General features: G+C 37.3%; 1 protein-coding gene across 1 annotated transcript in view; it reads right to left on the bottom strand.

The window, feature by feature from the left end:
* LOC136031801 (carnosine N-methyltransferase-like) overlaps window positions 1–25,144 on the bottom strand; it is a 51,144-nt gene that overhangs the window by 25,002 nt on the left and 998 nt on the right. The window contains exon 2 of the mRNA XM_065711597.1: window positions 1,967–2,165. Within this exon, the coding sequence (XP_065567669.1) occupies window positions 1,967–2,165 (199 nt within the window). The remainder of the gene's footprint in view (window positions 1–1,966; window positions 2,166–25,144) is intronic.

Raw genomic sequence — 25,144 nt, forward strand, 5'->3', positions numbered from 1 at the left:
GGAACGCACCGTATGTTTATTCTTATCTGATAAAAGAACCCAAAAAGGAGAGAGCACCAATACATATGGCGCAACCATCATCGAAAATAGCTGAGTCCGAATCAGTCGACTATATGAAACTTTCGGAGAGACAGTCATACGGCAAGTTTTTCGAACTTTACTAGCAAAATACTCTATTAACAAAAGACGTGTCGACGTGACGTCACAACCCACAGGTAGGCAAAGATGCATTATGCTTCAGAACAATTTATTATCTTGTCACAAAATTTTACTTCAGGGGCAGGAACACTTCGTTTACGATTCAGGCCAGTTTTCTCGTATGAACTTTTCAACGCCACAAAACTCTCTTCAAAGCGGGAAAAAGAAAGACAGAAATACAAAATATAGTTGGAATAGTTCAATAAAGACAAATCTTGACCAAGATAGAGAAAGCTTGCTGTAACTACATGCTGACCCTCAACTACACTGCTATTGTAAAGAGGTGGCGAAGAGATAGCTCATTGACGAATCCCCTTTTGAACTAGGATAATAGTATAAGAAGTTTTTATACCACTCGGTAGACTAATTTTAATCTTCATTGCGAGTTTCCAAAATAAATTAATGAACGTAAGAACTGTCGGTTTATAAAGATCGCGGTTATATGCGCTCAACAGCAGTTGACTATGAAGACTGGAGTCAAATGCTTGAATTTCAACTAAACCTGCAACAACAGTAGATTCATCAATCCAGTCACACTCCAGAAGGATATTGCACATAAGATGGGGCACATGTTCTCTATTGCTGCCATTTTTGAGCCCAAACTGGTTGCTGGGCATGTAAAACACTCGGTTTATCTCAGTAATAACTAGTATAATTAGTAAATGTCCAGCATGGTCAAGAAAAGACGCTTCAAGTGGCTTGGCCATGCAATGTGACGCCTAGAGGGGACCCTAACACGCTTGGTTCATACTGCAGTGTCTCCCTTTTGCTGGAAGAAAAAACTGGGAGGCCAGGTCAAGCTATGGTAGAACGTCGCAAACGATGTCAAGCCACTAAGCAGTTTCAGGAAATATGGGTACAAGTGGCACAAGTCTTGGCTTCAATTCATTCGACTATAGAGAACAGATCACTTTGACAGATTTTGGTCCAGCAGCTTCTTGGTGCTGATTGGACTGAATAGCCTGCTCCTTGTCTTAAATTAGTTATAAGCCATGTTAGTCACAGGTACAATGCTTAAGAGTGTGTGTGTGTGGGGGGGGGGGGTAGAAATACAAAGGTAGTACATTCATAAGCCAATGATTTCAAGCTTTGCAACTTGGAGTTTTTAGACAAGAAAGTTTTTCATCCTCAAACAAATTAAATTACTGACTATAATGTAACTTACATAGTTTGAAGCAAACTCATAACAAGTCCTTTACTGAGACCAAGCTTATAAAATCCAAATTTTCAAACATAATAATTAACTCAAATATTAGGAGCTTTGTTTCTAATTTTATTTATTTTTTGGTAATAACTACATTTTTAATTAGGCAAGTTACAATTTATTCTACAAAATTGAGTTAAAAGAGAAATAAGCTGTATGTTCCGAAATCTGAGAGCAGTCTTCTTAGACTTGGGGCTAAAACTTAAAAGGTAAACTTCTTCTTCTTCTTCATAAGAACAGCACCTAGAATCCTAAAAAGGCTTCTTTTGGCTTCCAACTGCACATTTTAACCTTCATAATACAATGCACAAAAATATACAATAGAACCTTCAAATACGTTTCATGACATAATCCATAATTTGGCGCATGGAAAGTCCAAGTACTCAAGCTGTCTGTTCCCAGCAATTTAAGGCCTACAGACCTGTTGTATATGACTTTTCTATTGAATCATAAAAAAAAAAGAAAAAGATTTTTCAGAGAATTGCTACAGGCCCATATAAAAATGGTTCATTTTTTTTTTTTTTATTTAAAGGAAAAATTAGAATTTGGAACATATCTACTTACAAAATTTGAATCATGTTGAATATTTTCAAACATTGTGGAGACATCAGCTGAGATCAACTTTATTATATCTGCATTCTGTTCAATTCCAACCCGTAGATTTACCAAATGCTTCTTATAGGATGCTAACAAGTTCTGGTGTAACTTTGGAAGTGTACTGAGGTACTTTTCTGTACGTGCTAATCGCATTAATGAATGCGTCCTAGAAAATAATAAGTTGAGTAAACCTAACTGATTTTTGGATATAGCTTGAAGAAGTAATTATATTATGTAGTGCAAGAACTTAAAAAAATTGGAGCAAATGGTGGGGTGAGGGTGTAAAATTGGCAAAATCACAAAAGGACAAGTTGGTAACAGAACTAAAAGGATTTCCAATTCTCTCTTCTGTCTTTTTAATACCATTACTAACCCCTCCTTGCTAAATAAATTTTTCCATATTGTCAACTATTTTTACATTCTTTTGCACAGCATTTCCTATGCCAAATTATGACTTAAGAATTATTCACAATGTTCTGCCTGTCTCTTCATGGGCTTAATTTGCCATGGGACAAGAGGGCACCTGTCCCCTGAAAGACCCGCTTTACCCCTCCCCCCAGCTGAAATTTAGTTTCTTCAAAAATCTTGTCAAAACTAAGATAAGCATGCATAATTCAAGCATCCAGAGAAACAGGTCGGTTTTCTTTAGTACATCTTTGCGTTTATGGTAGAATATGACTTACTTTCATTTTCACTCGTTGGGAAAACTGGCTCCAATTCTGCCCCCCCCCCCCGGGATTTTGACAAAATTAAGCCACTGTACACCTTCCTGACTTTTTTTTTACCAGAAACTTAGATCCACTTCCTACCTTTAACTGAGACAAGTCTGGACAGACTATTTACTTTCATTTTCTTAACATAAATCCATCCCTCTTCTACCAAGCTAAAAGCCTTTTTGCTAATGTTTCTATCTTCTTTTCTGATTATCCCCCCAAAGACGTTTTCTGCTATTCTTCAAACTATTTCCCTAAAATTATTCCGTCTGTCTTCTATATTATCAGCTTCCAAACTCTTTAGTTGTATATCTAATTTATTATTTAAGAATTAACGACGCTTCTTGACTATGGTCCCTGCGTTGGCCCTGCAGTGCATTCCTGCAGCGTGATTCGATCTCTGGGTCCCGTATTACCAAGCTAAGGTCAAATCCACTGCGCCACCACAGGACTTGTATATCTAACTGTTCCTGGGAAGTTCATCTCAAATTTTCATTGCCAAATTTATCAAAAAGTTCATGGTAATGAGCCCAGCTCAATAGTAACCCAAACCCCAAAAAACGGAATTCTGATACCAATAGTTACATCAAAAGAATCGTATTTTGATACTGATTTTAAATATATTAGTTTCCTCAAGTTTAGTCTTACCTATCAAAAGTTACGAGCCCGAGAAAATTGCCTTATTTTAGAAAATAGGGGGAAACACCCCCTAAAAGTCATAGAATCTTAACGAAAATCACATCATCAGATTCAACAGATCAGAGAACCCTGCTGTATAAGTTTCAAGCTCCTATTTACAAAAATGTGGAATTTTTTTTGTCAGAAGTCAGATCACAAAAGCAGGTTTATTTGTTTGGTTTTGTTTCCCAGGGGTGATCGTATCAACCCAGTGGTCCTAGAATGTCGCGAGAGGGTTCATTCTAGAGGAAATTAAAAGTTCTAGTGTCCTTTTGAAGAGACCAAAAAATTGGAGGGCACTTAGGGCCCCTCCCATGCACATTTTCCCCCAAAGTCACTGGATAAAAATTTTCAGTCATTCTATTCAGCTTAGTCAGAAACCTAATAAGTATGTCTTTGGGGACGACTTAATCCCCCATAGTCCCTGGGGGAGGGGCTGCAAGTTACAAACTTCGACCATTGTTTATATGTAGTAATGGTTATTATGAAGTGCACTTACGTTTTCAGGGGGACTTTTTTGCGTTGGGATGGGGATGGGTCAGGGGAGAGGGTTGCGTGGGAGAATCTTTCCATGGAAGAATTTATTATGAGGAAAGAGAATTTCCATAAAGGAGGCGCAGGATCTTCTAGCATTATAAAAAAAAAAACAATGAGAGAATAAATAAAAAATTGTTTTCAACTGGAGGTAATGAGCAGCATCAAAACTTAAACGAACATAAAATATTACGTATATAAGGGGGTTCGTCTCCTCCACAGCTCCTTGCTCTTTACGCTAAAGTATTTTTAGTATTTATATTTATTCTATATTATTTATTCTACGTATTTTTATTTATTCTACGGCCTTTGTGATTCAGGGGCCATTCCCCTAAAAAAATGGGGGCGAACCCTCTCACCTGACAATCTATTTATATGCACAGACAATGGGACAGCCAAGAATGTTGTATATTCGCAAGTTTTACGTAGTTAAATATATATATATATATATATATATATATATATATATATATGTATATATATATATATATATATATATATATATATATATATATATATATATCACAGGTGAATTTTTAAATATATTAAAAATATATATATACGTTAAAAATATATATACATATCTATCTATATTCACAGGTGGGACACAGGGACACAACTACAATGGCGCGTAACGACTTACGCGCGCGGGGGGGCTTGGGGGGTCTTGGCGCGAAGCGCCCCCACCAACTAGGTGTTGGGGTGGCGCGAAGCGCCACCCCAACAGCTAGTACGTAATAAAAATACACAAATATAGAAATTCGTTACGTAAGTTAATTCGTAAGGAATGTATGTTTACTACTAACAAAGAGGTTTGTAAAAAAATAAAAAAATCTAGTTACATTTTTAAGTAAACAAAATTGGAGGGCAACTAGGCCTCCTCCCCCACCCCCTTTTTACCAGAATCAAGATTTTGGTGAGCCAAAATCAAAACATGTATTAATTCAAAAACGTTCAGATATTAAATAAAAAAACAAGTTTTTTTTAACTGCAAGTAAGGAGCGACATTAAAACTTAAAAAGAAAAGAAATTATTCTGTATATGAAAGGAGTTGTCCCCTCCTCAACGCCTTGCTCTTTACGCTAAAGTTTTTTAATGTTTTAAGAAGTAGAGCTGAGATAAAAGGCAAACTTTAGCATAAAGAGCAGGGCGTTGAGGAGGAGACAACCCCTTTCATACACGGAATAATTTCTGCTCGTTTTAAGCTTTAATGTCGCTCCTTATAAGCGGTTGAAAAAACTAGTTTTTTTTATTATTTAATCAGTATCATAGCTATCTAGAAGGTAGTTATCCTTCCTAATTTTAGTTTTTATCAACTCTAAATACTACCAGATAAAGATATTTACTTTTAACATCAAAACAGAGAATTTACATAATGTGTACATTGCTCAACAAGGATCTGCACTGTGAAATCTGAAAAAAAAGAAGAACCATCTATAACAAACACCATGGTATGTTGACATTGTGTATTGTGATTTATGCGTGACAAACCTCACACTACTCAAGTCACCCAGTATCTTCTGGAGATTATTTGAACAGGAAATTTTTCCATTGTCCATTGTCCACCATTTAGCCCAGTTTGGCACCCAAGAATTACCATCTATACCTGCATGAAAGTGCCTCGGCACTTTGGTGAATTATGAAGAAAAGAATGATGATGTCACATGCTTGCACATGGCACAATTAACAGATTTTCATGCTGATGGAAATTATGGTAACTCTACTAAAAAGTAGAGCAAAGATGTAGTTTTCAAATCCTTTCTTTTTATTTGCCTTGTTTTTCTTTTTTACAACCTATTGAATTTTACTGCCTGAATAACCTTTGTAAAACACATCTCAATGAATACTGTTTCTGTAAGTGTATTTTACAGCAGCATATAACACTATGAATGATACAATACACTTTTTGCTCATAAAATGAGTAGCTAGAAGTTTATTACTAGTATCTCCCCAATCTAAACAAGACTTAGAGGCTTCCTTGTTCATCACGAGTCCTACTCCCTGTCATAAGCCTCATGTATCCAAAAGTATATAGTTCCTAATTTCATATTTTTTGCCCATGGATGATGAGTTTAAGATCAACACGAGTCAACAGTATTCCCATCAACAGGAGTCAATATCCTACACGGACAATTTCAGACCTACTACCTTGGACTCATTATGTATTTATGTCTACAAATATTAAATATCTAACAGAGGAGACAACCCATTATAAATTACAGAGCCAGGAAGAAGTTAAACAGGTAACTAAAACAGACAAGCCCAGAAGAACTACCCACATACAAAAGTTGTGTGCATGTTTGATTTTTTGCATGTTTTTTTGTAAAAAGAGGGTTTGCATATGACGTCATTATAAGTATATAACGCTTTGTATATGACGTCATTATAGGTTGACTTCATTGAAAGGGAATATAAATGACGACCGGGACACTCAAAGAGAAATTACAGACCGGGACACCGGGACACAAATGACGACCGAGACACCGGGACAAAGGGAATATAAATAACGACCGTGGAATGATGAACTGTTTATTAGAGTGTAATTTCCTAAAAAGATACCATGTTTTAAGGAGATCCAGAAGTGCTGATTGGAGCCCTGGCTCTTTTTGGGTTAACTTGTGAAAGGTCCACTCTTATGCTACTATGAGGCAATGCAGACAGAGTTTCTCTTTTGGCAACAGGGACAGATAAAGAAGCTTATTGCAGACTGCAAAACCCATAGTCATCTCACAAGAAAAAGCTTCAACCTTCTAAACGAGCCTATCTTGATCAGGGCGTCTTCCTGGCACAATACTTTTGATACAAAGTTTCAAGTATTGTCCAAAGTATGGTTAAGCTGTATGTCACTTGTGCCAATACTGATACAAAATTAATTTTGGCCATATCCAACAGTAATTATATTGATGTCTGGATGAGTTCATCTGAGATAAGGATTATCACATCTACCCAGGAGAAGGAAGGGGTAGAAATGGTAACATATCTACAATTTAGTGGTTTTCGCAAACTAGAAGAGTTTCAAACAAAGATAAATATTTGTATCTTGGATGTGGCTGCTTTTAATGGGAACTGATTTTTATCCCCCCCCCACCCCCCAGAACATAAAACACCCCTCATGGTTAGTTGGTCTCTAACAACATTTGACTTATAAACAAGAGCTAAGAGCTCATATGGCACTTGTGGCGAGGTCGGAAGAGCCAAGAGCTCATATGGTATGGCTCTAGCAAAATTCTAAGAATCAATAGATTGCTTTAAAAGGAAAATCAAAGGCTTAATGCCGGTTGGGATTTAAAAAAAAGAGCTCTAAGTCACGAGGTCCATCTAAATATCAAAATTCAGTAAGATCCGATCACCCACTCGCAAGTTAAAAATACCTCAATTTTTCTAATTTTTCCTCTCCCTTCAGCCCCTCAGATGTTCGAATCGGGGAAAACGACTTTATTAAGTCAATTTGTACAGCTCCCTGACATGCTTACCAATTTTCATCGTCCTAGCACGTCCAGAAGCACCAAACTTGCCAAAGCACTGAACCCCACAATCTAACTCCCCCAAAGAGAGCGGATCCAGTCCGGTTGCGTCAGTCACGTATCTACGACATTTATAAGCATTTTCCAAGATTTCTGGTTTCCTCCTCTAGCTCCCCCAGTGTCAACAGATCTCGTCGGGATTTGAAATAAGAGCTCTGAGACACGAGTTCGTTCTAAATATCAAATTTCATTATGATCTGGTCACCCGTTCTTAATTTAAAAATACCTCAATTTTTCTAACTTTTCCAGATTAACAACCCCCAGCTCCCCCAAAGAGGACAGATCCGTACCAATTATGTTAATCTCGTATCTATAACTTGAGCTTATTCTTCCCATCAAGTTTCATCCCGATATCTCCACTCTAAGCGTTTTCCAAGAATTCCGGTTTCCAAGATTTCTGTTTCCCCCCTCCAACCCTCTATGTCCCCAGATCCGATTCAAATTGAAAATGGAGCATCTGAGACATACGATTATTCTATATATCAAGTTTCATTGAGATCCGATCACCCATTCGTAAGATACCTTGATTTCACGTTTTCCAAGAATTCTGGCTTCCCCCTCCAATGCCCTTCAATGTCACCGGATCTGGTCGGGATTTAAAATGGGAGTTTTAAAGCACAAGATCCTTCTAGATATCAATTTTCATTAAGATTTGATCACCCGTTCATAACTAACAAATACCTCATTTTTTCTATTCTTTTCGAATTACTCCCCCCCCCCAACTCCACCAAAGAGAGCGGATCCAGTCCGGTTGTGTCACTTACCTATCTTGGACTTGTGCTTATTCTTTCCACCAAGTTTGATCCTGATCTCTCCACTTTAAGTGTTTTCGCCCCCCCCCCCCTAATGACATTGGACCCGTTCGGGATAAAAAATAAGATTTAAGTTTCGAGGTACTTCTAAATATGAAATTTCATTAAGATACGATCACTCTTTTGCAAGTTAAAAATACCTCATTTTTCCCAATTTTTTAGAATTAACCTTCCCCCTTCAACTCCCCCGAAGAGAGCAGATCCGTTCCGGTTATGTTAATCCCGTGTCTAGGACTTGTGCTTATCCTTCCCACCAAGTTTCATCCCAATCCATCCACTCTAAGCATTTTCCAAGAGTTTAGGTTCCCCCCCCAACATCCCTTTCACCAGATAAGGTTGAAATTTAATATAAGAGCTCTGAGACATGATAGCCTTACAAACATCACATTTCATTAAGATCCGATCACTCCTTCGTAAGTTAAGAATACCTCATTTTTCTAATTTTTCAGAGTTAACCCTCCCCCCCCACTCCCCCAAAGAGAGCAGATCCGTTCCGGTAATGTCAATCACGTATCTAGGACTTGTGCTTATTTTTCCAACCAAGTTTCATCCTGATCCCTCCACTCTAAGCATTTTCCAAGATTTTAGGTTCCCCCCCCCCCCAATGTCACCAGATCCAGTCGGAATTTCAAGTAAGAGCTCTAAGACACGATAACCTTCAAACTTCAAATTTCATTAAGATCCAATCACTCCTTTGTAAGTTAAAAATACCTCATTTTTCTAATTTGTACAGAATTACCCCCCCAAGTCCCCCAAAGAGGGTGGATCCGTCCCGGTTTTGTCAATTACTTATTTAGGACTTGTATTTATTTTTCCCACCAAGTTTCATCCCAATCCCTCCATTCTTAGCGTTTTACAAGATTTTAGGTCCCCCCTCAATTCCCCCCAATGTCACCAGATCCAGTCGGGATTTAAAATAAGAGCTCTGAGACACGATATCCTTCCAAACTTCAAATTTCATTAAGATCTGATCACTCCTTCATAAGTTAATAATACCTCATTTTTATATTTTTCCTAATTAACCAGCCCCCACTCCCCCCCCCCCCAGATGGTCAAATCGGGAAACGGACTATTTCTAATTTAATCTGGTCCGGTCACTGATACGCCTGCCAAGTTTCATCGTCCTAGCTTGCCTGAAAGTGCCTGAAGTAGCAAAACCAGGACAGATAGACAGACAGACAGGCCAACAGAATTTGTGATTGCTATATGTCAATTGTTTAATACCAAGTGTCATAAAAAGGACTAGAATTGTGTTGCGAGAGCAACACTTTGGTTTTGTCCCGGGTTTTTTTTTTTTTTTCCTATGCCGCCGATCTCAGCTTATTCCTGGAAACTGGTAAGGGTCTAACCTGTGCGGTTTTTACGGAAAGTGTGGACCTCAGGCCGGATTGATGAATATGACATTACATTTTGGAAAGCTCCGTAGAACTCTTGCCTGGGGCCAAAAAGGATGGTTTTTGCTTGTCCTCGAGCCAGAGCCTATGGTGTGCGAAGTGAAGTGAAGTTATATAGCCTATGTCAGAGAGGAGTATCTGAAGTTGTGCAGCCAAGCTTTCGTTTCATCAAACCATGTTTCTGCTTTCGAGTGGAAAGCTCCGTTCTACCAGGCAAGCAGGCAGGCACCAGTTTCAAATTGAAGATGGACTAAAATCTATAAGTGTTAAATATATGCGGTAGTTCCCGGCCCCACAGCCAATATATCTTCTTTGAGTGATAAATAGAAAAATTTACAGAAACAAAAAAGTGCGATTTTCCCACGGGTCCGAAAGTGCTGCCATCTATTGTTTCTAGCCATTTCTGTTCGTGATTTCGGCTGACTTTACCATTCTTTTTTTTCTACTTGGGATTGCAATAGAGAAATGGTATCAGATATACCTCTTAAACTTTAAAAGTTCTCTCATTGCTAAAGAAATTAGAGCTTATCCTTTGCTCCTTTCTAAGTGGTGGTGTTAGAAAGTTGGCCTCCGGCAAAAAAGTCAACTTTTGAACTAAGACAGATGGAATTTTTTTTTCAATGACAATCGATAGACCTTGATGAGCTGATCAAAGTATATGTCATCCATTTTTTGTTACAAAAATTCCTTCATGACATACACCAGTTTGAAAGTTTCAAGGGGTTGACAACTTCAGTGGTAAGGTACACACTTGAACCAAAAATAGGCCGATACCAATTGTGAGATATGTAGGGGACTTCCAAGCAACAGTCGATTATTAGCTTATAATCATCTTTGGCAATGAGGGGTTTGCAACTTTTGCTGATTGGTGTACCTATTATCTGTTTCTGGTGTAATTGATGGTAAGAACAACTTGGTTCCCGATTGTAAGACATGTAGGGGAGTTGTAAGTAATAATCGGCTGTTAGGCTACAATGACTTCAGCGACAAGGGGTTTGGAACTTTTGCTAGTTGGTGTACCCATTATTTGTTTCCGGTGAACTTGGATGTATATCCCGGGAGAGGGACTTGTAAGTAAGAATCGGTTGCTAGAGGAGGCTCACGAGGGGCTACAAATTTGTGCAAATTGGTACACATCTATGGAATCAGGGACCCATAAATTTCCTGTAATGACTCGCCATCCAATAATAAGCGATCCTGGATGGCGAGTCATTACAGGAAATTTATGGGTCCCTGATGGTATTTTGATCCTGAAAAGTTACAGATAGCTTTATAATACCAACTAGATTACATAAGATAATGTTCCAAGTTTCCATCCGTCACGATGTCTACGATTGAAAAGGATAAAGTTCAACCGGCTGCAAAGTGACATTTAGGGGCCTAGTAAGTAATAATCGGCTGTTAGTGTGGACCTCGGGCCGGATTGATGAATATGACATTATATTTTGGAAAGCTCCGTACGACTCTTGCCTGGGGCCAAAAAGGATGGTTTTTGCTTGTCCTCGAGCCAGAGCCTATGGTGTGCAAAGGATAAAGTTCAACTGGCTGCAAAGTCAATTTAGTCCCTTCTTCCAATATTTTTTTTTTCAACCCTGAGGAATAGCCTTTGATCATCTGATTACTGATTGTGTTATTCTTTGTCTCTCACGGAAGAGGGACTTGTAAGCAAGAATGGGTTGCTAGAGGAGGTTCATGAGGGGCTACAAATTTGTGCAAATTGGTGCACATCTATGGTATTTGGTCCTGAAAAGTTACGGATAGCTTTATAATACCAACTAGATTATATAAGATAATGTTCCAAGTTTCCATCCGTCACGATGTCTACGATTGAAAAGGATAAAGTTCAACTGGCTGCAAACTCAATTTAGTCCCTTTTTCCGATATTCTTTTGCTGTTGTTTTTTCAACGCTGAAGAATTTGATCATGTGATTACTGATTGTGTTCTTCTTTGAATATGCCGTTTTGAAAGCTTTGATAGTTTTGACAACTTCAGCATTTAACCGATAGCGAAGAAACAAAACCAAAGTGTTGCTCTCGCAACACTTTAATCGGCAAAGCCGGACAAAGGTTGCCGCAACACTTCACGTTGCCCAGGCAACGTAGGTCTAATTTTCATTAAGATTCCTTGATTTTTATGGGGTGTTTTCCCCCTTTTCGAAAATCAGGCCAATTTTTTTTCAGGCTTGTTTTAAATTTATGATGTAATGAGCACTCTCTCAAGTTAGTGCTACCATGAGGTGGAGGCAAGGAAGGGACAGTGCCCTCCTACACAAAACTAATTCTGCTTATTTTGGGGCTTAATATTACTCTTTACTTTCATAATAACAGTATAGACCAGAAATATTCCCACAAATCAAGAGTGATTGGATATAATTTTTACATTTTTGATGCATTTTTTAAGGTCCCCCCCCCAAAGAAAAAGTCCTGGATATAAATTTCTACCTCCGTCCTCCCATTGTCTCTCCCTTAGAACTAATTTTGTATTTATCTGAAGACTCAATACGAGTTGGGATGTTTTGGCATTAAAATGCACTCTTTGAGGCATCTCGCTTCCTCCATAACAAAAACAATCAGAGAACCCCGTTGTAGAGGTTTAAACCTCTTCTATGTAAATGTTTGGGATTATAAAACAACATGGATCTAACATTAGACACTGAAATTTGCTGAATACTTAAGATTATTTCAGGTCTGTATCCAAGAGCTGAAGGTTTTTTTTCACCCCCCCCCCCAAAAAAAAGTCCTCGATATCAATTTCTACCTCCATCCTCCCATTGTCTCTCCCTTAGAACTAATTCTGTATTTATATGAAGACTCAATAAGAGTTCGGGTGTTTTGCCATTAAAATATGCTCTTTGAGGCATCTCACTTCCTCCCTAACAAAAAACAATCAGAGAACCCCATTGTAGAGGTTTAAACCCCTTCTATGCAAATGTTTGGGATTAACATGGAATTAACATAAGACCCTGAAATTTGCTGAATACTTAAGAATATTTCAGGTCTGTATTCAAGAGCTGTCCACATAAAAATAAGTATATAAATCAAATCATGAAAGTTTTGCATGATTATCATGATTATTTTGCAGTTAGGGAGGGAGGCATGCCAAAATAATGTGATATACAGTAATTTAGTCTAAAATATGCACTAAAATTATTTATCCAAAATAGGTTTAATTTTCTTAAAGTGTTAGAGGCTAAAACTGTAGCATTTTAGTGGTATTGTATTGTATCGGATTAACAATGCTTCTTGACTACTAAGGTCTCTGCATTGGCCTTGCAGTGCATTCCTGAGTATTTAGGGAAAAAATGTTCAAAGTACAAAAAGCTTAACCTTTGCCAAAGTCTGCAGAAACAAAGATATAAGTATCATCAATAACCAAAGTGAAATCCTAAGCAATGATTAAGATCCTGAAATACTCCTATTTTCTATCCAGCAAAACAGTACCAAAGACAAAGCATATATAATTCAATTTACATTGATAATAACAAAGTCTGTGTAAATTTGAAAATTGATACAAGAGCTCAAGCCAACATTGAGCCAAATAAAACAACAAAAAAGCTTAGTCCGAAACCAGAAACCCAATAATATACTCAAAGACTGACAAGTTACTGTAGATCAACTACACCTACACTTAGATGCTGTATATTGTCCTGCAAATACTAAAATGAAACGAATTTTCCATTGCCCATGCCAACTCATTTCCTATATGAGGACACAAGTCTAGTATAGACTTGAATCTAGTCAAACCGATATTTGATATTGAAACATCATGCTCAGCACAGACAAGCATTAGTAATACATATAATGACTTATTGCTGGAAATTGGCAACATCCCAGGTAAGTGCAAAATATATGTGAAAGAGAGATCTATATACAGTGTACAAAAAATACCTATTGCCATACAGACAAAACAAAAAAGAAGAGCTTAAACAGTTTGAAAGCCTAAATATAACAGAGCAAGTTAGCCTCCCAATTGATTCGGTAAATACAATAGTCATGATTGAAAAAATAGATGGAGCTTTATATTGACAGTGTGAACCTCAACAAATGCATCAGGATACCCCATTACCCAATACCAACTTTTGATGATGTAATATCAAAGCTTGTGGGAGCTAAATATGTGTCTAAACTATATGCTATATTTGGATATTAGTCTCTGAAATTATTTGATATATCCTCATATCTCACCACTGTCAATACTATCTACAGGAGGTATTAGCAGGAGTTATGCACAACTAATGTTTACGAAAAGGTAAATTTAGAGGATGAGAATTTAATTGACAAGACTGAAGAAATACTTTTTAAAAATTTTAATATTAAAATAAATGACAATGATAAAAAGTTCCCTTTCCTATATTGGACTGTAAAATTTCATAAGAATCCCCCTAAACCACGGTTTATTGCTGGAGCAGCTAAATGTCCAACCCGCATTGCTGCTACTGACCTCTCTTTAATTTTAAAGGAAATTGTAAATAAACTTAAAACCTATTGTTCTGGTATTAAAAAGTTTTCGAATTTTAATCCATATTAAATAAAAAAAAACTAATTTTTTTAGCTGAAAGTAAGGAGCGACATTAAAACTTAAAACGAACAGAAATTACTCCGTATATGAAATGGGTTGTCCCCTCCACAATCCCTCGCTCTTTACGCTAAAGCTTTTAATTGTTTTAAAAAGTAGAATTGTGGCAAAAAGTCAAACTAAAGAGCGAGGGATTGTGGAGGGGACAACCCATTTCATATACGGAGTAATTTCTGTTCGTTTTAAGTTTTAATCTCGCTCCTTACTTTCAGCTAAAAAAATTAGTTTTTTTTATTTAATTTCTGAACGTTTTTGAATTAATGCATGTTTGGTTTTGGCTCTCCGCACATAAATTATTAAAATGAAATTTGCATATTAATTCCTTTTTTGGCTAAATGGCTTTCTCTTAGTTTTTATCAGATGATTTTGAGAAATAAGGGGTGAGGAAGGAGGCCTAGTTGCCCTGTAATTTTTCGGTTACTTAAAAAGGCAACTAGAACTTTTAATTTTAACGAACGTTTTTATTAGTAAAAAATATGCGTAACTTAAGAATTAACTTACGTAACAAACTTTCATAACCTTATATTTTTATTATGTATACGAGGGGGTTTGTACCCACGTTAATACCTCGCTCTTTACACTAAATCGTAAGTTTTGTCCCAATTCTTTAAGAATGACCCCTGAATCAGAAAGGCCGTAGAATAAATAGTTGAAATTACTAAAAATACTTTAGCATAAAGACCAAGGTATTTATCTCCTCCTAAATACCTCGCTCTTTATGCTAAAGTATTTTTAGAACCCCTCATATGCGTAATAATCTCTGTTCGTTTTAAGTTTCAATGCTGCTTCTTCCTTTCATTTGAAAAAACGTTTTCATGTTTATTTTTCATTGTTTTCTTATAGTAATGTTAGAGAATCCTGCGCCCTTTTCATTGAATTTTTCTTCCCCCATGACAGATTCCTCCAAGGAAAGATCCTCCAACATAGCCCCCTCTCCTCAGCCCCACCCCCAAATAAAATAAAATCCCCCTGAAAACGTCTGTACACTTCCCAATAACCATTACTATATGTAAACACTGGTCAAAGTTTGTAACTTGCAGCCCCTCCCCCGGGGATTGTGGGGGAGTAAGTCATCCCCAAAGACATAGTTATTATGGTTTTCGACTATGTTGAACAAAATGGCCATCTCAAAATTTTGATCCGTTGACTTTGGGAAAAAAATGAGCGTGGGATGGGGCCTAGATGCCCTCCAAATTTTTTGGTCACTTAAAAAGGGCACTAGAACTTTTCATTTCCGTTAGAATGAGCCCTCTTGCGACATTCTAGGACCACTTGGTCGATACGATGACCCCTGGGAAAAAAAAACAAAAAAACAAACAAATAAACACGCACCCGTGATTTGTCTTCTGGCAAAAAATACAAAATTCCACATTTTTGTAGATAGGAGCTTGAAACTTCTACAGTAGGGTTCTCTGATACGCTGAATCTGATGGTGTCATTTTCGTTAAGATCCTACGACTTTTAGGGGGTGTTTCCCCCTATTTTCATAAATAAGGCAAATTTTCTCAGGCTCGTAACTTTTGATGAGTAGGACTAAACTTGATGAAACTTATATATTTAAAATCAGCATTAAAATGCGATTCTTTTGATGTAGCTATTGATATCAAAATTCAATTTTTTAGAGTTTTGGTTACTATTGAGCCGGGTCGCTCCTTACTACAGTTCGTTACCACGAACTGTTTGATTGGAGTGTTAATAATTCACTGCGGGTGATAGATTCTTTAACAATGGTTTCAGCTAAAAGAATTGAGTCTTTCGATTTTGTGACAATGTATACTAATTTATCGCTTAATGTAGTGTTAGATAATTTAAAAACTGTTATCAAGAAATCTTTCCTCTTATCTAGTAAAAGGTTCTTAAAAATAGACACTTATAATAAAAAAGCTATATGGACAAATTGCTTTAATACCACAGTTAACTTGAGATGTTACAGCTTGGATATGATTTTTGAGTTATTAGAATTTGTTTTATACAATACTTATATAAGATTTGGTGGTGATTTGTACAAGCAAATCGTGGGAATTCCCATGAGGGGGAATGCCAGCCCATTTATAGCTGACTTGTTTTTAAGTCAACTAGAATATAAATATATGATGGATAAGAATAATCCAAATAATTTAAAACATGTTTTGTCAAATATTAAAAGATATTTAGATGATATTTTGGTCTTAAATTGTAAGGATTTCATTGATATTTCTAAAAATATATATCCATCAGAGCTTACTTTTGAACCTAGTCATGGCGCTGGTCATGAAGATCATTTCTTAGATTTAAATGTTAATATTTGTGATAATAATAAATTAAGTTTTGAAATGTATAATAAAACGGATGATTTTGATTTTGAAGTGATTAGTTTCCCATTCCCTGAAAGTAATATACACTCAAATATCACTTAATCTGCGTTTTTCTCACAGTTACTTTGTTATGCAAGGATTTGTAGTAATTATATTGATTTTAAAAATAGATGTAAAATCTTAAGCCAAAAATTGATATCAAGAGGTTATTCTGCAAATAAATTAACTTGGCAATTTAAAAAATTTAGTTTTCATTATAACAAACTTTTAAATAAATATCAAAAGAATTATCTGGAAATACTTAAAGAAATTTTCAACTAATTTTGGAGGTTCGACAAATGATGATGCAGCGCCATTTATTTTGTGTTTCTAATAGAGCGGATTTTTTAAAAAATAGCCACATGGTAAAGATGAATTCTATAATTGTTTAGTTCATTATTTTTTTTTTATTTTTTTTTGCAATGTGTTAATACTTGTGATTTGGTAAATTTTATCATATTTAATTTACCTATTGTTGCTAAAAAGAGGGATATATTAGTAGGATAAGCTTGTTTTGGTGTTACTTGGTTGTTTTACATTTGCTGTTTTTTTTCATAGGCATGTATTTTGGGGGTGATACCTGACACATGGATGCCATGGATATTCTGTGGTAGCCAAAAACTTGGCTGGGTAGAGAATTTAAAGTGGCGAAACCCTATAGGCCAGTGTATTCTCCTGATGAGCCCTTGTGTTGGGTTGTTGCCTCTGAATTATTTGTCTTTATTATTTTTTCTATTGTTTGGTAAATGATGACTTACTTATTGACAACATGACTGCCTGTCCATGGATTAGGATTATTCTTTATGGTTGATTGTGTTTGGCTATGCTGTTTGACCTATGTGATTGTATGGATGAGTAGGGTTAAGACCTCATTCAAGTGCTGGTCTATATTAATCACTAATTTAGGAAAACAGTCTTCCTTTTCTCCTTCTGTCTTTTTTTTTTTTTTTTTTTTTTTTTTTTTTTTTTTTTTTTCTTTTTTTTTTTATTATTATTATTATTATTTGTTTGTGCTGTTGCATTGGTGATTTCTCTTTTCATGATAAATGATATTCATTTGGTTTATCTTAGGATGAGTTGCAGAGAATGAACAAGTCCTTAGAAGGCATAGAAGGAACCTGTCTGCCAATTGAACCAAATCAGAGCCAATCATATCACACCAAGGTCTGTATTTACAAAAGCAAGAGAACATGGCCTAAAACTCAACAAAAACAAATGTACATTTGGAGTTGAATCAGTCTGTTGCTTCAGCCATATTATCAGTAGCACATGGGACAGACCAGATAGTGACAAAATTCAACCTATAAATATATGCCAGAACCACAAAACAAAGAGCAGCTACAAACATTCTTGGGAATGCTAAATTTTCATCTTCATATATTCCTAATATCTAATAAGTTATCAAACCTCTAAGAGATTATTATTATTATTTAAGAATTAACAATGCTTCTTGACTACTAAGGTCCTTGTGTTGGCCCTGCAGCATGATTTGATCTCTGGGTCCCTTATTACCAAGCTAAGGTCAAATCCACTGCACCACCACAGGACAGTCAAACCTCTAAGAGAACTATTAAAGTAGGAGGTTTTTAAACAGAACTGAACCAATTCAGACTACAATAACAAGTTGAAAAACTAGAGTTGACTGTGAGTTATTCACAATTTGAGAAGTTGTATGCTATTCTTTTTGGATGTTGTCAGGGCTGGAAAAGGGGGTGATTGAGCCCAATTAGGCCCTGCACCACTGTGAAAATGAACAACTGATTCACACTGTGATCACTGAAAATCACTGATTCACACTGAAAATCACACTGTGATTTTCAAAATTGTGAAATGTTTTAAACAATTCAGTAAGCATTGCTTCTGGAAAGAGATTATTTTCCAGACTAAAACCAATAAAAAAAAACTATGTGATACCAACAATAAATCAGGATAGACTAAATAGTTTAGCAATTATGTTGACTGAATGCAAATATTCAAGGAAAATAGATTTTAAGACCATTTTAGAGGCATTTGCAGAACAAAAATTTAAAATGTGTAAATTCATGTGCCTAAATTCAATGATGTAAATTTCAAAAGGCATTTTCAGTAGTTTCATAATATCTAGGGGACACAAAAATAAATTATCATTAGCACAAAATGAGTACAAAAAAGAACAAAAGAGGACAAAACAGTAAGCTCAAAATGAACAAACTGGACCATCAAATGAGACAAGATCAAGAAAGTGACCTGAGAAATGTAAATGTACAATGAGTGATAATAATCAACCTAGACTATCAAAAGTGACAAGGTCAATCCAAGTGACTAAGACAAAAGGCACTGAAAAAAATGTCTGAAACAATGATAAATGGAAATAAAATTCAATGAGATACAAAGTTAAAATATTAGCAAAACCAACCATAAGATCAAGTCAAAAACGAAATTGAAGAATTAAGAAATATACAGTTAAAAGATAAGTAGCAGCAAGGATCAGAACAACTCAAAAACAAGAGTGAAAAAAACATGTGCATACAAGACATGCATCAATAACAATCAGAACAAATTTATATGAAAACAATGAACAGAGAAATATGTGGTCAAAATGCTAGAAAATATACAACTGCAAGAATAAACAAATATACAGTTAGAATATAATCAGCAGCAATAATTACAAGCAACAGCAGGAATCAAAACTTACCAAAGATGAAATTGAAGGCTTGTAGGGTTAGCTGACATGCTAAAGCAAGTATCAAGAGTGTAATGGAGAACAAAGAACTGTGTTGCCAAAGGAAAGCAAGAATCAGAACAAGTCAAAAATGAAAGTGTAGAAGAAAAAAGGGTAACTATGTACATAATAGTACACACTGGAGAACAAACTGGTTTTATTATGAGACAATTAGCTTATGCTGAGTGGAAAATAAGTGACAGGTGACAGAATACCCAGGGCTTATATAATTTGGGCTAAATATTTGGAAATAGGGGAGGGGTGAGGGTAAAGTATTAAACCATGAAATTCATGGTTTTCATTAATTTAGAAAACCATTCTTACTTCACAATAAACAGTATAATTGTTGTCTCAAACATTGAGTATAGACATGGCAAAACAATCCCCATTGCAGATACCTTATCTCAACTGTACCTTGACAACATGGATCCTTCCTTCCAAGAGGAACTAGACATTCACATCAACCCAATTCTATTCCAGCAAGTGAAGAAAAAATTCAAGAAATCTACCAAGAAAAAGACATAGACTCTGAACAAAAATGTCAAAATCACTTACATTAAAAGGGTGGCATGAAAGTAAAAGACAATGCCCTGCACCAGCTCTACACTACCAAAGTTACCAAGACAAACTATCTGTCCATGACAGAATTATATTTAAAGGCCAACAAATCCTCATCCCAGCACAAATCTGGGAATAGCTGCTAGAAAGCTTCATCTATTCTATTTAGACATAGCCAAAACAAAGGAAAGGGTACACTCTATAGTATCATCAAGGAATCAAGAAACATAAAAGAACAAACTTACATATTCCTTTATTATCAGGGTAAATATTTTGCAGTTTATATAATTAAACTACCAATTAAGTGAACCTACCACTTGATGCCTTTTTTATAATCTTTATGAATATAATAATTGTTTCTATTGCAAACTCAAATTTAAGCACTTTTTGAGCTTTTAAATATGACAAATTTTCTATTAAAGTATGAGTTATTTGTCATTTTTGACAAAATAATACTATGTTTTCTTGGTTGTTTTCCAAAAAATAATACTACATTTTCATAGTGCCAAGATTATTTATAGTTAGGCTGGGTTAGTTAAATAAAAAAGGGTAATTGTGTATTATTGAGAACATACCCAATCCAATAGGTGAAGTTAGGTTCTTTCATGAAACAAACTACAATACAGGTATGTTTTATGAGAAAATCTGGTTTCATAGCCACAAAGACAAAACTCAATTTAGTTTGCTATGCAGTGATAGAACATAGTGTCTGAACATGGATTTTGAAATGAAGATTTGCCAAAGACTGAAAAAATGGAAATTATATTTTTGAACATTAGGGAGGGTGGGATGCATTATATCAAATACTTAGCTTAACCTAACCACCTCTATAGGCTACATAAAATATATAATTAAAATGTACCTACTGTGTGTAGCATCCTGCTGAGATTGCTTGCTTATCAGCTTAGTGTTGCTTTTGTTATGTGCTTATGTTGTTATATTTACAGGTGCTTGGGTCTTAATAAAGAGCTAAATCAACTTGAGACATAGGAACTCTACATGGTGTCAGGTGTGGGGTCTTGAACAGCAAAGATGGATGGTATGTGCTTATGTTGTTATATTTACAGGTGCTTGGGTCTTAATAAAGAGCTAAATCAACTTGAGACATAGGAACTCTACATGGTGTCAGGTGTGGGGTCTTGAACAGCAAAGATGGATGGAGTTGCCCCTCCAGCAATCAACTGGGAATCTGAAAATCTTGATGAAGAATGGTCAAAGTTTGAAGAACATGCAAGACTTATGTTTCTAGGCCCTCTCTCTGGTAAGTTGGAGAAGATTCAGTATGCCTATCTACTTATATGGATTGGCGAAAAAGGAAGAGACATCTTTAAAACTTTTGACATTGAAGCAGATGATTCAAATAAAATCGAGCCTTACCTTCTGAAATTTCGTGAGTATGCTGTTCCAAAGAAGAACAAAGTATTTGCCAGATATATCTTCCAGAAACGTGACCAGCGTGATGGAGAGACACTTGAGAAATACATCACAGAGCTGAAGTTGCTAGTCAAGCCATGTGAATACCATGATCCAAAAGAGATGACCAGAGACAAAATCGTCTGTGGAATCAGAAATCCAAGAATACGAGAGAAACTTCTAGCTGACGGCAACAGCCTAACACTTGAAAGAGCAGTAGAAGTTTGTAGGATCTATGAGACGACCCAAGCACAGCTGAAATCATTTGACAACAATTCCCACCATCCCCCAATCAAACAGGAAGTGGATATAGTATACTGGAAACAACCAAAACCAGCAGATGCAAGATCAAGAACAAAAGGCACAGAGTGCTACTTCTGTGGAGGAATCTATGGCCCTGGACACAGCTGTCCTGCCAAAGGGAAAACATGCTCAAAGTGCAGAAAATTAAACCACTTTGCAAAAGTATGCTGCAGCAAAGTCGTGAATGCTATCGAAAATGACGAACAGAGCCGAATAGCAGAAACTGCTGAAGAAGATGAAATACTGCTATATGCTGTACAGCAAGATGGGAGTAAGGATGAGGCGTTTGTTCCACTGAAGATCAACAATCAGACTACTGTAAGCTTCAAAATTGATACCGGTGCTCAGGCAAACATCATACCAAAACACTACTTTGATCTCCTTGCTCCAAAACCACCCATACAACCAACAAAGCAAAAACTCACCAGTTACTGTGGCTCAACAATCCCAACAGCCGGAACCTGCCTCCTGTCATGCAGCTATAATGGAGCTCCTGAACAGAAACATAGGTTTTTCATAGCTGGAGGAAATTCTGTTCCTATCCTTGGATTCAAGTCTAGCAAAAACATGAACCTGGTGAAACTTGTCCTGAATATAGATGCCTTAGATGACAGCAAATCAACGCCAGATTTGGAGCCACTCCTTGAACAGTACAAAGAGCTGTTCTCTGGCATTGGGAAAATACAAGGCAAGTGCAAGATTCACCCCAAGGAAAGAGCTGTGCCGACAGCATATCCTGCCAGAAAAGTGCCTATTGCAATGCGTGAGAAATTGAAACAAGAGCTGAACAGATTGGAAAGCTCGAGGATAATAGAAAAGGTGGAAGAGCCTACGGAATGGGTCAACTCGATGGTGCTAGTTGAAAAGAAGGATGGCGGTGTGAGACTTTGTATTGATCCAGTAGACCTGAACAAAGCCATCAAGCACCCTCATTACCCAATCCCGACTTTTGAAGATGCCATTTCTGATTTGAGCGGTGTGAAATATTTCTCAAAGCTTGATGCCACCTCAGGGTACTGGTCGCTTGTGCTCTCAAAATCAGCTTCAGACCTCACGACCTTTAATACAATTTATGGCAGATACCGTTGGAGGAGATATCCCTTTGGGCTGATATCTGCCCAGGATGAGTTCCAGCGGAAGATGGAAGAGATATTTCAAGGTCTGAAAGGTCTTGAAATACTTGTCGATGACCTACTTATCTATGGAGACACACGAGAAGAGCACAACAGAAGACTTGCAGAAGTGCTTGAAAGAGCAAGACAGAAGGGGGTAAAATTTAATAGATCAAAGTGCCAGATTGCAGTCCAGTCAGTCTGCTACTTCGGCCACATCATCAGCAATGCTGGCATCAAACCAGACCCCAAGAAACTCCGTGCCATCAACGAGATGCCTACTCCAAAATCGAAGGAGGAACTCCAGACTCTCCTTGGAATGCTAAACTTTCTCTCAAGGTACATCCCAAACCTGGCAACACAGAACCAACCATTAAGGGATCTGATTAAAGCTAACGAGTTCAAATGGAAAGAGCTCCACACTACATGTCTCAACCAGCTCAAAGAGTCCATAGTAACCAACCTGGCTTTCTTTGACAGCTCCAGCCCAACCCTTGAGCTCGAAGTTGACGCCTCAAAACATGGACTAGGGGCACAAATATCCGCGAATGGCAAAATCTTTGCTTATGCATCAAGATCACTGAGTAAATCCGAACAGAACTACTCACAGCTAGAAAAGGAACTCTTTGCCATAGTCTATGGTTGCTGGCATTACCACCACTATCTATACAGAAGGAAAGTACAAGTCATCACGGATCATTGACCACTCGAATCTATACTAATCAAACCCCTCCATACAGCACCACCAAGGATTCAACGCCTGATGATGTACATACAGCCGTATGACTTGACTTTCAAGTACCGAGCCGGTACGGAAATCCCTGTTGCAGATGCACTCTCAAGACTACATCTTCCAGACATTGATGAAGAATTACATAAAGAGATCGAAATCTTTGTACATTCATTTCCATACCGACCACATGCAGCAGACTGGAGGAGATCAAACAGGAGACCTTGACAGATCACAAACTCCAAGCACTGAAGAGGGTCATCTTGGAGGGATGGCCTGACAACAAGAGACAATGCCCAAACAGCATAGTCCAATACTGGAGTATTCGCCAAGATCTCTCAACACATGATGACCTGATCTTCAAAGGTTCAAGAATTGTCATTCCTACCAGTCTACAAGACAACGTCTTAAAGGGACTACATTCCGCTCATTTGGGCACTGAAAAAACCAAGCAAAGAGCCCAAATGATCATTTACTGGCCAGGTATCAGAAAAGACATTGAACAGTTTATCCAAAGATGTGATGCCTGTACTCACACAATGTCAAACAATCAAAAAGAGCCAATGATTCCCATGCCGATCCCGTCACTACCATGGCAGCATGTGGGATGTGATTTGTTTGAATGGAATGGGAAGCAGTATGCAATAACAGTCGACTATTACAGCCGCTATTTTGAGGTGGACAACCTAACCTCCACCACCACTTCTCATGTGGTCACAAAACTCAAAGGACACTTTGCTCGCCATGGAATACCAGCAATTCTCACTTCTGATAACAGGCCACAGTTCAGTTCCAGCAAATTCAGGCTATTCACAGAAAACTGGGGCATTGAACATCAAACGTCTAGCCCTTATCACCCCACAGCAAACGGGCTCGTCAAGAAATGCATGCAAACCTGTAAGAGAATCTTGAACAAGTCCAAGATCAGTGGACAGGACCCATACATCAGTATCCTAGAATACCGGAACACTCCCATAGACGGTATGGCAGCACCAGCCCAGCTGCTCATGAGCCGACAGCTGCAATCAGTCCTCCCTGTCATGCAGAAGCATCTAGAGAAGAACATCGTGTCCAAAGCAAGCTTTCAGAAACACAGAGAGAAATCAAGAGTGCAACAGAAGGAGTACTATGACAGGACCGCTAAATCCTTACCCAAAATTCAGGTAGGGTCAAGAGTGAGTGTCCAAATGACACCCAGCAGTCCTTGGAAGAGAGGAACCATTGTCAAAGTGTGCCTGCAGCCGCGATCCTACACAATTGCTACTGACGACGGATCAATGCTCCAACGCAACAGGGTCAGACTCTCCCATAGGAATTCAGACGAAGCAATCCACTCAAAACAAGACTACCAAAATGTAGAATTTACCCAACCATCCGAGTTGGTACCCAAAGTCAGCCCGGTTGAGCATCCAGCCTCACCCAGCCTGGCAGCCCCCCCCCCTTGAACACAATGGAAATATTGTCAATGTCCCTACTAGCACTGTAACACAGCAACAAACAAAACCAGTCCCGGACAGAGGCGGAGTGACGCAAACAAGATCGGGTAGAACAATAATCAAACCCACCAGGTTAAACTTACAGAGACAATAGCACGCTCAGAAGAAGGAAGATGTAGCATCCTGCTGGGCATGCTTGCTTATTAGTTTAGTGTTGCTTTATTATGTGCTTATATTGTTGTAGCATCCTGCTGAGATTGCTTGCTTATCAGCTTAGTGTTGCTTTTTTTATGTGCTTATGTTGTTATATTTACAGGTGCTTGGGTCT

The sequence above is a fragment of the Artemia franciscana genome, chromosome 10 (assembly GCF_032884065.1).
Source record: "Artemia franciscana chromosome 10, ASM3288406v1, whole genome shotgun sequence".
Classification (NCBI taxonomy): domain Eukaryota; kingdom Metazoa; phylum Arthropoda; class Branchiopoda; order Anostraca; family Artemiidae; genus Artemia; species Artemia franciscana.